Source organism: Alligator mississippiensis, chromosome 10 (assembly GCF_030867095.1).
Source record: "Alligator mississippiensis isolate rAllMis1 chromosome 10, rAllMis1, whole genome shotgun sequence".
NCBI classification, from domain to species: domain Eukaryota; kingdom Metazoa; phylum Chordata; order Crocodylia; family Alligatoridae; genus Alligator; species Alligator mississippiensis.
The window spans coordinates 20,252,710-20,265,122 of record NC_081833.1 but is presented as its reverse complement, the minus strand read 5'-3'; the positions used below and the strand labels follow the sequence as shown (position 1 = coordinate 20,265,122).

At 47.1% G+C, this 12,413-nt stretch overlaps 1 protein-coding gene across 11 annotated transcripts in view; it reads left to right on the top strand.

Moving 5' to 3' along the window:
• The first annotated feature begins 3,803 nt into the window (after positions 1-3,803).
• The window catches only part of DEPDC5 (DEP domain containing 5, GATOR1 subcomplex subunit), an 81,498-nt gene continuing 72,888 nt past the window's right edge, over positions 3,804-12,413 (top strand). For 4 of the 11 annotated variants that reach the window (XM_059713530.1, XM_059713524.1, XM_059713529.1 and 1 more), the window contains exons 1-7: positions 3,805-3,845; positions 6,362-6,479; positions 7,522-7,609; positions 9,635-9,681; positions 10,288-10,373; positions 11,108-11,191; positions 11,913-11,962. In XM_059713530.1, the coding sequence (XP_059569513.1) occupies positions 6,413-6,479; positions 7,522-7,609; positions 9,635-9,681; positions 10,288-10,373; positions 11,108-11,191; positions 11,913-11,962 (422 nt within the window). In that variant the 5' untranslated portion in view covers positions 3,805-3,845; positions 6,362-6,412. Of the gene's footprint in view, positions 3,924-6,361; positions 6,480-7,521; positions 7,610-9,634; positions 9,682-10,287; positions 10,374-11,107; positions 11,192-11,912; positions 11,963-12,413 lie in introns of all 11 variants that reach the window. The other 7 variants (XM_059713532.1, XM_059713527.1, XM_059713531.1 and 4 more) reach the window with 4 other exon arrangements.

Sequence of the window (12,413 nt, the reverse complement as noted above, 5' to 3'; positions counted from 1 at the left end):
CCCGCTTGGCTGTGCCAGCTCTTCCGAGCACCTCCCCCCAGTCCAGTCCGAGCTGGCTCTTCTGAGAGCTGAGCCACGCCAGAGCCCGCCTGCTTCTTGCCCCGCACCCGCAGCCGGACCCGGCACTGAGCACTGCCCTGAAGAAATAAGGGCCTTGTCTTGCAGGGTCTGGCAGGGTGTGCAGTGATGGGCACCGCACAGGTGCTCATGGCACTAACATGCTGCCCAGGGGTGCGATGTGGCCAGCTGGACGGTGCCAGCACTTGGGACACCCCAGGTGGAGGAGAGAGGCAGGAGTGGTCCAGATCTGTACCCGCCAGGATGCTCCCTGCTGGGGAACAAGAGACCAGGTCCTTCCCAGGACAGACCCAGATTTGGATCTCAGCTCTTTCACCACTGCTCAGCAGCCAGATTGCTGACCAGGGAGAGCCTGTGGCCTCCCACTCCCAGTTCTTGCTTGGTCTTTATAACACCAAGCAGACCAGGTTGTTGTTCTAGGCAGGTACAGGGCAGAAATCACAAGCCCTGTACTGAAGAGGTGATTTCAAATTGACCAGCAGGGCATTCCCAGGTCACGGGGCCCAAGAGCAGCTGTGTTGCCTCCTCTGTAGGTGACTTTTGCACCCCTTGGATGCGTCTCACCTTCAGGCATAAACCGGACAATGGAGCTGTGACCTCAGGGGAAATTAACTAGTTTATTCTCAGATGGCTCGAATTACACTCCAACTCTTGATGGGGGATCTGCAGCGGTGGTAGCCGGAAGTTGGTTGGACCAACTCGGTTGGTCTAATAAAAGATATCACATTTACTCAAAGAACCTTGCTTGCCTATGTCTTTAGACTAAGACAGCTACAACCAAAAACCCAGCAACATGGGCAGATGTAGGATTTTGAAAAGGGGGCGCGGATGGTGGGGTGCATTATCCCAGGGGTGACACATAGGGGGTGCATGCCCTGGGTGTGGTGGGGCACCCCCTACAAAGAAGTGCAGGCAGGCACCACTTGCCACTCTGCCGCCGACAGTGTCTGTGGGTGGTCCCCAATCCTCACTGGCTGCTGCTGATGGCATCTGTGGGTGGCTGCTGACCCTTGGTGGGTGCTAGCCACTCCTCCCCCCGCCCCCCCATGCCAGCAGTGTCTGCAGGAGCTCCCCTGCACTGCTGCGCGCTCCCCCTGCTGCCGTGCCCCCCCAGACGCTGGGGGCATGCTTCATTCATGCATCATCCTGTATAAGACAACACATATTTTTCTCCAGTGAAAAAGAAATTAGAAGGTTTGCTAATATGCTAGGGGCCTAGGGCTCTATTATTTAGTTTAAGGTTGAAACAGAAACAAATATAACTTCATTAGACCAAATTAAAGTCTGTAGGGATGTGAGATAGGAGGGACATGACCAGGAGCAGGAAACAAGACAGCAGAATTGCAGAACAAATTACATTTTTGGAGCACACCCAAAATGTAAAAGTCATTTTGCACTATAAAGTGTGTCCTGGTTTCACATGGCTGTGTATCTTGTTTGGCTGTAAAGCATGATCGTATTTTCTGTGTGACCTAATTGTCATATATTGTACCTCCTCTAGGACTGGAGAAAACCACCTCCTTTCCCCCTCGTTGTGGCCAGACTGCTCACTGTCCTCAACAGAACCTGTAAATCCATTTTAGTAACTGACCAAATCCTGGAGCACTGATCACCTGTGAATTGACTGGTCTGCATTAGCAGTGTACCAATGATGCTGTTTCTTGACTGGGATCCTGTGATGATGATGTTAGAAAAATTATTTAAGGTTCAGGCCGCCTGGGTTGGGGGCTTTTTGTTTTTTCAAAAAGGGGTAGGGGTGATACAGGGTATACTTTGAACCAGGAGAGGGTTTTGTTTTTTTCTTGATGTACGTTGTGTTCTGGTGTTTGCCTCTGTAATAAATCAGGAGTTTGGGTTCATTCATACTGCTTCCAATGGAAGCCTTGTTGGCTTTATCGGATACCCTAGTAATTCATTTAGTGTTTCCTAGGTGGCCTGGGTTGGGGCTTGGGCCAAGGTGAACTATATTTAGTGCCCCAAAATTGAACCCAGCCCTTGTTGCTGCTGACAGGTACTCAGCAGGAGGGTTACATTTTGATTAGTGGAACATCAAGACGGTTGAAAAGGAGAGGGTGGTTAGCACCTGTGGAATGAGTTTAGAAGGGACTAGTTAGCTTGGGGGTGCTCTGCCTCTGGCCCACAGAGCCAGTGTGGCCCACAGAGCCATGTCTTCATCAGTGAGTTGGACGAGGGAGTCAAATGTGCTCTGTCCAAGTTTGCAGATGACACAAAGCCATGGGGAGAAGTGGACACGCCGGAGGACAGGGAACAGCTGCAGGCAGACCTGGATAGGTTGGACAAGTGGGCAGAAAACAACAGGATGCAGTTCAACAAGGAGAAATGCAAAGTGCTGCACCTAGGGAGGAAAAATGTCCAGCACACCTACAGCCTAGGGAATGACCTGCTGGGTGGCACAGAGGTGGAAAGGGATCTTGGAGTCCTAGTGGACTCCAAGATGAACATGAGCCGGCAGTGTGACGAAGCCATCAAAAAAGCCAATGGCACTTTATCGTGCATCAGCAGATGCATGACGAATAGGTCCAAGGAGGTGATACTTCCCCTCTATAGGGCGCTGGTCAGACCGCAGTTGGAGTACTGCGTGCAATTCTGGGTGCCACACTTCAAGAAGGATGCGGATAACCTGGAGAGGGTCCAGAGAAGGGCAACTCGTATGGTCAAGGGCTTGCAGACCAAGCCCTACGAGGAGAGACTAGAGAAACTGGACCTTTTCAGCCTCCGCAAGAGAAGGTTGAGAGGCGACCTTGTGGCTGCCTATAAGTTCATCATGGGGGCACAGAAGGGAATTGGTGAGGTTTTATTCACCAAGGCGCCCCTGGGGGTTACAAGAAACAATGGCCACAAGCTAGCAGAGAGCAGATTTAGATTGGACATTAGGAAGAACTTCTTCACAGTTCGAGTGGCCAAGGTCTGGAACGGGCTCCCAAGGGAGATGGTGCTCTCCCCTACCCTGGGGGTCTTCAAGAGGAGGTTAGATGAGTATCTAGCTGGGGTCATCTAGACCCAGCACTCTTTCCTGCTTATGCAGGGGGTCGGACTCAATGATCTATTGAAGTCCCTTCCGACCCTAACATCTATGAATCTATGAATCTAGCCCACAGGGCTCCCTACAGGTCGAGAAATCTGGTGGTGGAGGTCAGTGGCAGTTAATACTAGCGCCCTCCCCTGCTGCCAAATTCCCACACCTGCTCCCCCTACACAGCCAGATGGGTGCTGGGCCAGGCCCCCTTCCCCCATGTTGCTAAATTGGAGCCAGGTTGCCCCATGCAGAAAAAGTGGAGTCATGGCTGGGCCACACTCCCCTGGGGCCAGGCTCCCACTGCCCCCTTGCTCCACAGGCCTCCATGCCTGCCACGAGTGCTGGATCAGGTCAGCAGCCCAGTGCAGCCGGTGGACGGACCGAGCTTTGCTTGTCTGGCCAAAAAGGTTGGGCACCACCGCTTGGATGATAACGACCCATGACATCAGTGGCTCCTCAATGGCCACAGCCACGCACCCGGTCTGGAGCAGGAAGCCAAGGGGGGAAGCGCACCAGTGCCCCCCCCCCGCCCCTTCTTTAGGCGCCTGTCCCCGGGCCCCTCCCGGCCACCGGGACTCGGTGGTCTGGCCCAGGGCGGCGCGGGCCGGCTGCAGGCACCGGCTTCCTTCGCTGCGAACAGGCCACGTGCGGAGCGCGGCGCCCACTCAGCCCCGCGCGCGGCTCCCCCGGTCACGTGACGGGGCCCGCGAATGCCCGGATGCGGAAGCAGGTCGGTGCCGCCGATCCCGCTAGCGGACCCGCCGCCGGCCGGGCTGGAGGCGCTGCCGGGACCCGCGGAGCCGGGCAGGTCGGGCCGCGCTGCCCCAGTGTCTGCCTGGGGGGTGTTTCCCCTCCTCTTCCTGCCCCGCCCGGGCCGTGAGGGGTGGCCTGCCCCAAGGGTGCCGTTGCCATGGGGGCGGGGGCCCAGGCGGGCGCTGGGTTTGGGGCTGGGGCTGGGGCCGGGCCGGCGGGGCGGTTGCAGCGCCTCGTGCCCGGCTCCCATGCGGGGTCGCGCTGCTGCCCGGCTCGCTCCGTGTCCCGGCCCCACAGCTGGAGGCAGGAGCGCTTTGTTCCCCGTGAAGGACTGGGCTGCAGGGCAGAGGCCCCGTCCTGGGGCAGCTCAGGCAGATTTCCAGGTGGTTCCCACCAGCCCTCTGCGTCTCCCTGGCCCGGGGCATTGAGGATAGCCTGGGCTCTGTCAGTTCAGGGTCTTGGGGCTGAATATTTGAGCTGCAAACTGCCGAGGAGCCTCTGGCTCTTCAGAATCAAGTCAGCGAATTCTGGTTTTCATTTCCCGAGACGACAGAAAACCTTTGTTTCTATGAAAGCTCTGTTTTGGATCAAATTGTAGAGAAGTCAGGCTGGAAGGGCCAGAGGTCATCTAGCCCAGGATTTCTCAAACAGTGGGACACGAAGGTCCTCTAGGTGGGACTTGGGCTGCGGCAACACGCTTTAGTCAGCTGTTATAGGACTCCCCCCCACACGCACGCTCTTTGGCTGGTCTCTGGGGGGCCCCTGTCCCCCCTGCTCATCGACTGGTGGGACTAGGATTTTTTGACCTTATGTAGGTGGTGTGCAAGGTGCAAAAGGTTGAGAACCGCTGATCTAGTCCAACTCTGCACCTGCCTATTTGTATCTTTCAGTTAACATGGGCCTTAAGGCCCACCCATCTAAGTAATGGTCCCCACTGCGTGGGGCCAAAGGGTGAAAGATCCAACTAATTTATTTTTTTGGGACAACTAAGGAAAAAGCAGGATAGGAGTAACATGGGGGCTAAAGGGTCAAAATGTGAAAAAGGGCTCCTGAGGGGGACACTGAGCAGAGCCCCCCAGGCTGCACCCACCAGTCTTCAAAGGCATCCAAGGAGCCGGTGGACTCTGCCTGGAAATGTGCAGAGATGAATGAGAGGAAAGTGGCCCTGCAGTCCCTGGGCCAGGCACCTTCCTGGCCAGAGCCTCCTTCCTGGCTATGTACAGGGCCCACTTGGCCAGGGCCAAGGAGGTTGACCAGGAGGTCCCTGGACTTGGTGGGGCTGCAGATGGGGTGCCCAAAAATAAAAAGGTGGGGGGTAAAGTTCATCCAGAACCTCAGGAGGAGGAGGTGGTGGAGGCGTAGGGGCTGCAGCCTGGTGCATTCAAGTGTTATGTGCACCAGGGTCTCCCTGTGCCTGTGGAAGGGGCAGGACAACTCCCCACCTCAGGCATGGTGATTCCTATCCAAGCCAAATACCACTTTCCTTTTTTACCTTGGGAGTTTAGTTAGTTACCATTTGTGTGAATAGAGAAATGGTTGAGTCCAGGCAGGACTCTTAAAGATCCTAACTGAATCTCTTGACATGACATTTGAACATGTTGCAGATGAAGCAGTGCTGCAGTATAACTCAGAAAGAAAAGAAGTGATACACAAAATGTTATCATTAACTTGTTTGGTCATGGCTGACATTAAGAGCCATGTACCAGGCTCCGGAAAAGTGGTTCTCAACCATTTAGACTCAAAGCACCACTCAGAAAATGCCGGCTCTTAGTTTTCACTCATTTTTTGACTACAGAAAAATAATAGAGCCATTCTTCCATTGCAAAGAACTAAGAAAGACCACAGTAGGGCAGCTTGTTTTTAACACTGCCTTCCTACTTGAAGTCTCTGGGTTTATCTTGTGAAACATGTTTGCAAACCTAATAGTGCTAATGTGGTGTGGCACCCTTGAAAGGATCTCAAGGCTGATAAAGTTCAGCTTGGAAGGGAGTAAGTTGCAAAGGTGAAGATCCTTCAGGGAGAAAACATCCTATTTCCAGTTTTAAGTGAAAACAGCAAGAAGGGAAAAAAAATCTGGTTGTAGTGTTCATTTAAAATACTTGACCAGAATGTAGTCCAATGTGATAAACTGGTGTGTGAGCCTATGCCTACAGGGATAAAGAGGTGCCCTCTGCTGGGTAGAAGTGCCGCTGCTGTAATAATACAACTTGTTCATAGTTCATATTGCAGGAAGTTATGTTTTTGATGTGCTGGATCAGATTTCTGGCTCAGTTGTGCTGCATGCAAAAACACTGTGTTACGGAAGAAGTCTTTGGTAGTCAAGGATTTATTAGAAGCGTGTGGGTTGTGAAGTATCAGTGGATTACTGGTGAAACTCAACCCTCTAAGGTTTCATCCTTGAAATATAGAGGATCTAGTCTCACAGAACATCACCACAGACCATGTAGAAGAGTTTTAATAAGGAAAGGTTTGAATTTTTCCTTTCTCTACTAGGGAGACAAGATGCCATCCACACTCTTAACTTGGAGCAGCTGAGGAGGCCCCATGTTCAGGATGAGAACCAACAAGGTCTACAAGCTTGTCATACACAAGAAGGGCTTCGGGGGCAGTGGTCAGTATCTGCTGAACCAAATGTGTTATAGGAGCTACTAGTTACATATTTATTGCAAATCTACAATAATATTGCTCAGGTGAAGGTAAAGCTGCTTCCCATTTATGCTGATATTTCAAACAAAATGGTAGGCAAAAAAACCTTGATGTAATCTGAGGAGTTACAAAGCAAAAGGTGGAAGGTCCTTTTATAGCAGAATACAAATTAAAGCCCATTTAGTTTCAGACTACAGTGAAAGGATTGTCTTCTGTAAAAGAAGCTGATTTTATTCCAACTCTTCTGCTTTCGTTTAATAATTTTTGTTCTTTTTCACCATCCTTCTGATTTAGCCACAGAATGGTCAGAGAGAACAGTGACATAATATTACTGCTGAGTGTGGAAGTGTGTGGGATTAGGGTGTGTGTGACTTTTTGGCAGGAGCAAGGAGCTCTGTGTCAGGTGGTGCATTTTGTTCTTGTTGCATGTGAATAGATTTTCATTTTTCCAATAATTTCCTACTGGCCAGACAAAGTGTTTTGATGTTACCAAGAAAATTTTGACCAGACATCTCTCTGTCCTCCCTCGATAAATCATAACCACTTGGTAGTCCAGAACTCAAGCAGGATTTAGAAAACAGTTTAATGCATGTGCTTTTTGGAGACTCGACTGTTGAGTTGTCCAGGTTCTGGGTTTTGGTTTCCACTGTCACATTGGGTTCAAAATCATAATATATTAATTAAGCTATGTTAACCAGTCATTTCCTGCCTTTCTACCAAAGGAGAGAAACAAGGAACATGAAAATTCAGGATACTTATCTGATGTAATTTTTCTCTTAAGAACATGGAGTGTTTGACAATCCTGTGATCTGAGAGAATGGAAGGGTGTCTGATCCCAAAATTATTGTGCCATTTCAGTCTGGCCAGAGGAGCTATAGAAAATAAACAACAATTTAGCAAAAATTAATGTAGTGCTGTCCAATATAGTTAAATATACAAGGACTTGTGGTTAATTTATCTCTGTTAGTTGCAGACTGGTTCAGTGATTTGCTGTGCTTATCTTTCAGATGATGAACTGGTGGTGAACCCCAAAGTGTTTCTTCAGATCAAACTGGGAGATGTGGTGGAGATTGCACACCCCAATGATGAGTACAGGTAAACTTTTTCCCAGCTAATATCAGACCAGCCAAGGGGAGCGAGAGCACCCAGAAGATTAACTTTTGTATCCCTTTTGTGTGTAATGACCAGTGTTGCCAAGACTGCTTATAATAAGTGGAATTGGGCTTGTTTTTTTTTAAAGTTGCTTTAGTTTTTTGAGAGTCACGGGTTGGTAAGCACCTCCACTCCCCTGTCTTTGAAATGGGTTGGGCTTGCTTTGAACTTGTTTTTAAAGGCAGTGCTGCTTTTTTTTCTCATGAGACTTGGCAACTCTGGTAATGACTTGTAGATCAAAGTTTCTGTGGGTATTTGTAATTTGGACAAGGACAGGGCTATTGTTTCCTGTCTGGAAAAAAACAAAGCAGTGACTTGATCAGGAGTGACTTGATCACTTTTTGAAATGGTCTAAAATTAAATGAAATTCAGTAAGAACAAGTGCAACATCCTGCACTAAGGAAGGAACAGTCACATGCACAAATATAGATTGGGGAATGACTGGCTAGGCTGCAGTGTGGCACTAAAGGACTGGGAATTATAGTGGACCAATGGTGCTCAATCTTTTGGCCACACAGACCAGATGAGTGGCATGGTGCTGATCCCTAGGGCTCCATGCCACTGCACTGTAGGATCAGGGCTCCATGCCATCCCCACATGTCACAGTGCCATGCTTTCTGGCCCACAGGGTTCCTAACCATCTAGAAATTTGGCAGCAGGGGAGCAGTACTACCAGTCCCCACTGCCAAATTTCTGGGCCTGTGGGGAGACCCATGGGGAGCCCCATGGGCCAGATGACTCGGCACCAAGGCCTGTATCTGGCTCATGGGCTAGGCTTTGAGCATCTCTGCAGTGGACTGTAAGCTGAATATGAGCTAACAGTATGCTTTTATTTCAAAAAAGAAAAAAAACCCCAGTAGCATACTGGACTTGGTAACAGGAACATCACTTGCAAGTCAAGGGATATAATTCTTCTACTGTATTCAGTACTGATGAGGCATCACCTGGAGTAGTGTGTCCAGTTTTGGCCACCACACTTCAAGAAAGATGTGGACAAATTGGAAAGAGCACAGCGGAGAACAACAAAAATGATTAGAAGTCTAGGAAATACGACTTATGCAAAAAGGTTGGAAGAACTGGGACTATTTAGACTGGAGAAGAGAAGACTGAGGGATAATTTGATAATAGTTTTCAAACACCTGAAGGGTGGCTATAAAAAAGATGGTTATAGACTATTCTTTGGCTACAGAGGACAGAATAAGAGGTAACAGTCTTAAATTACAGCAAGGGAAATTTAGGTTGGATATTAGGAAGAACTTTAAGCATTGGAACAGATTATGTGGAGAAGTTGTGGAATCTCTTAGAAGAGTGGCTTAGATCAGGGGTGTCAAGCTCATCCAACTCCACTGGCTGGATTAGCATCACTGGGCTGGTCTGCAGGATCCAGCCGATGGGCCCTATGTTTAACATTACTGGCTTAGGCAAACGCTTGTCTGGCATGGTTTAGACAGGGAAGATTCTGCCTTGAGCATGGGTTTTGAGTAGATGACCTCCTTAGGTTCCTTAGTGCTACTTTTCTATGATTGTGAGATCAATTGGCCTTTCCTGAAATGAGGACTGTTTCGCATATATTTGGTGCTGCAGTTTGCCAACTGCACCCAGTAAGGATCACAGCTGAACATGAAAAAGCTTCCAGGCCTTTATATTCTTCATGTAGCTGATGTTACCTTGCATCTGTTTTCTACTTCTGTGAGAGATGGGGAAATAGGTCTGTACAATAATATCTAGCTTGTATAGAGTAGAGAGCAAGGGTGATGAGGTTGAAGAGCAGGGATAGCTAGTTGTTTTCTCTTTGAAGTTGAGTACCATTTCTGCTAGTTAGCATAGTAAATGCTATACCTTATCCCCTGCACAGTGCTCCTATGGTGGCTTTGTTGTGGTGGGGAGTTTCAGATGCTTTCAATGAGAGCAAGTTAGGCAGCTGTTTCCCCATATTCATCTCTTTACTTTCTCACTCTTATATTAAAGCCCCCTGCTGCTGCAAGTGAAGTCTTTAAAGGAAGATTTGCAGAAAGGTAAGGCTTTAGACCTCAATGTTCTCTATATTAAAGTAATAAAGAAGATTCTGTCATTGGGGCTATAGTAGGGGATGGATTAAATAAAGGTAAAAAATGACAGGTATTTTAACTTCACAAAAAGATTAGTGCTTTGTCTATAGAGGAGTAGAAAGCTGATGTTTCTCATTGTAAAAAAAACATGTTTTCTAGTTGAAAAGTGGATATTACTTTGGAAAAAGAATAGCCAATTTAAAGTGGCCTGTTGGCTTGATAATGCAGGAAAACCATTTAAAGAAATTATCTCCTGTTGTCTATAACGTTTTTTATCTGTTTTCTTGATGGCTTGGTTTTCTCCATCTGTTCTTGTTGCCGCCCTCTGAAAGTCTAAAGAAAATTATCTTTTATCCTAGCTTTTAACTGTCCCTAAAGTTAAGAGCCTGAATCTTATTCAGAACATTATTGAGAGATGTTGATGCTCTCTCTAGACTTTGTATCCTGTGGTAGCCCTACATAAAGTCCCTTTTATTTTTTGGCACTTTGTGGTGGGAAATAGGATGAGGCCAACTTAGAATGTTTTGGGCCCTGTCTTTCTCTAATCCTCCTTCTTTCTTTTCTCTGTGGTAGAAACTATAAGTGTGGATCAGACTGTTGCTCAGGTATTCCGACTGAGACCATACCAGGATGTCCATGTGAATGTTGTTGACCCGAAGGTGTGTACATGATCAAAGCTTTGGTAACAGTATTTCCATCTGCCTCGCTTCACAGTACAAATGGGAATTTTGATGCCTCCATGTTTGTTCTGGCATCAAAATAGAAATATTTGTTTCATAAAAAAGCATTTTCATTTGTGCTTGAAGTCAGCACTGGGGTGAGTGGGAAAAGGCAGGGTCTTCAAATCTTTACTTTGAAGTTCACTAAACTATGTAATATGCCAGCCTGTCATTTTCAATTGTACAAGCCATGTGAGTTTCCCTAGAGATTTTATAACAAGAGGGAAGGTTTGAGAGCGTTCTTTATCTTTTAAGACCTTTAAAAAGACTTTTTATGTAACATTTGACCAAGACTAGAACATGTTAGGGCATCTTTACACGTGCTTCGGGGTGGGGGGAGGAGGGTGCTTTAATTAGAGCGGCTTTCAGGAGCGTCTTGTGTATTTAGTGTCCTGCTTTTAAAAATGGTGGCGGGGGTGCTTTAACTGAAGCTTGTTCAATGAGGTTTAGTTAAAGCACCCCCATTTTCATTCTGAAGCATGGAAACACTGAATACACATGACACCAAGGCTGCTAATTAGCACATTCCACCAGGCTCGATTAATCGAGTCTGCTCTGATGTGTGCTAATTAGCATGTGTCAGAGCAGGTGTCAGGCACAAATATAGGTGACCATAGAAGGTAATGCACTGTAAATGCACATCAGTACATGTTTTCTTCATCTCTGTTTTCCAGGATGTGACCCTTGACCTGGTGGAGCTTACCTTTAAGGATCAGTACATTGGGCGTGGGGATATGTGGCGACTGAAGAAGAGCTTGGTAAACCCTATACTTGTTCTAATGTATGGGTTGGCAAAAGTATTTTGCCTTTTCTTACTATTAAGGAACATGTAATGTTAGTTAGCATGCAAATGGACCAAGCTACAGAGAATGGATGAAAAGGCTAAGGCAAGGGCTTGTAAGCAATCTGTTTCTTTGCCTTGTGACTTGAAATGGAGCTTTATGTAAGAATGTTGCGGTTATGAGTTAAGTTTTTCCTTGTCTTTTTCTGGAAATAATGCTCATTTTAATGGAGCGCTGATTACCTGCACTCTTAAGTGCCGCTGATCACATTGTGTATTCTTTTGATTGAACATTTAGGAGAGATTGAATCTGAGTGCATGTCATGTAAAAATCTACTAAAATAACTTTGCTTCATGATATTACCACTTGTTGGACAACTGCCTCAAATTCTCCCATTTCAGAATCTCAAGAGTGTGGCTATTATCCAGTGTGGCAAACTGTAGACCAGACAAATTATCTGCCTTTTCCCTTGCTCACTTGATCTTTTCTCTTGTTATTAAACTATTTCCAGTGGCCTTCCCAAGCTCTAGGAGGATTTTGTGGAGGTTTAGATGTTAGTTGGAAATATGTAAAATGCTCTCCAGTTTTTTAGGAGAATGGTGTGGGGGCAGTATGTTCTGATGACTGTATCTGCAGGTCATTCTCGTTGCTTTGAGTGATTTTCCTTTTTCCTGACCTCTGAAATTCTCTTTTGTAGGTCAGCACATGTGCCTATATCACTCAAAAGGTGGAGTTTGCTGGGATACGGTGAGTATTTCACTGTTCTGATTTATTCATTGTATCTATGTATGGAAGCGCTTATATGTGTAGAGAGATCTCACTTAACAAATAACTGTAAAAAGAAATGCTTTGGGGATTTTTATACCTAGGATTTTAACACTTACAGCTATATCAGTCAATGTGAAAATGTCAAGGGAGAAATCTGCTGCCTCTAGCTTTTGAACTCAGTTATAGAACACTTAGCTGTATTAATGCTGGTGATACTAGATCAGTGAAGTGAGCTCAACACACCCAATGTGAGAACAGATGGAAAGTATATTTTATGAACTCCAGTTCTCTGAATAATCTTGAGTATGCGTTTTTTTTCCTGCAAATGAAGTTTTGGGATGCATCAATAGAAACATTATGTGCAAACCAAGGGAAGTGATGTTGCCTCTGTACTTGGCACTGATTAGGTCTCATCTAGATTACTGAATGC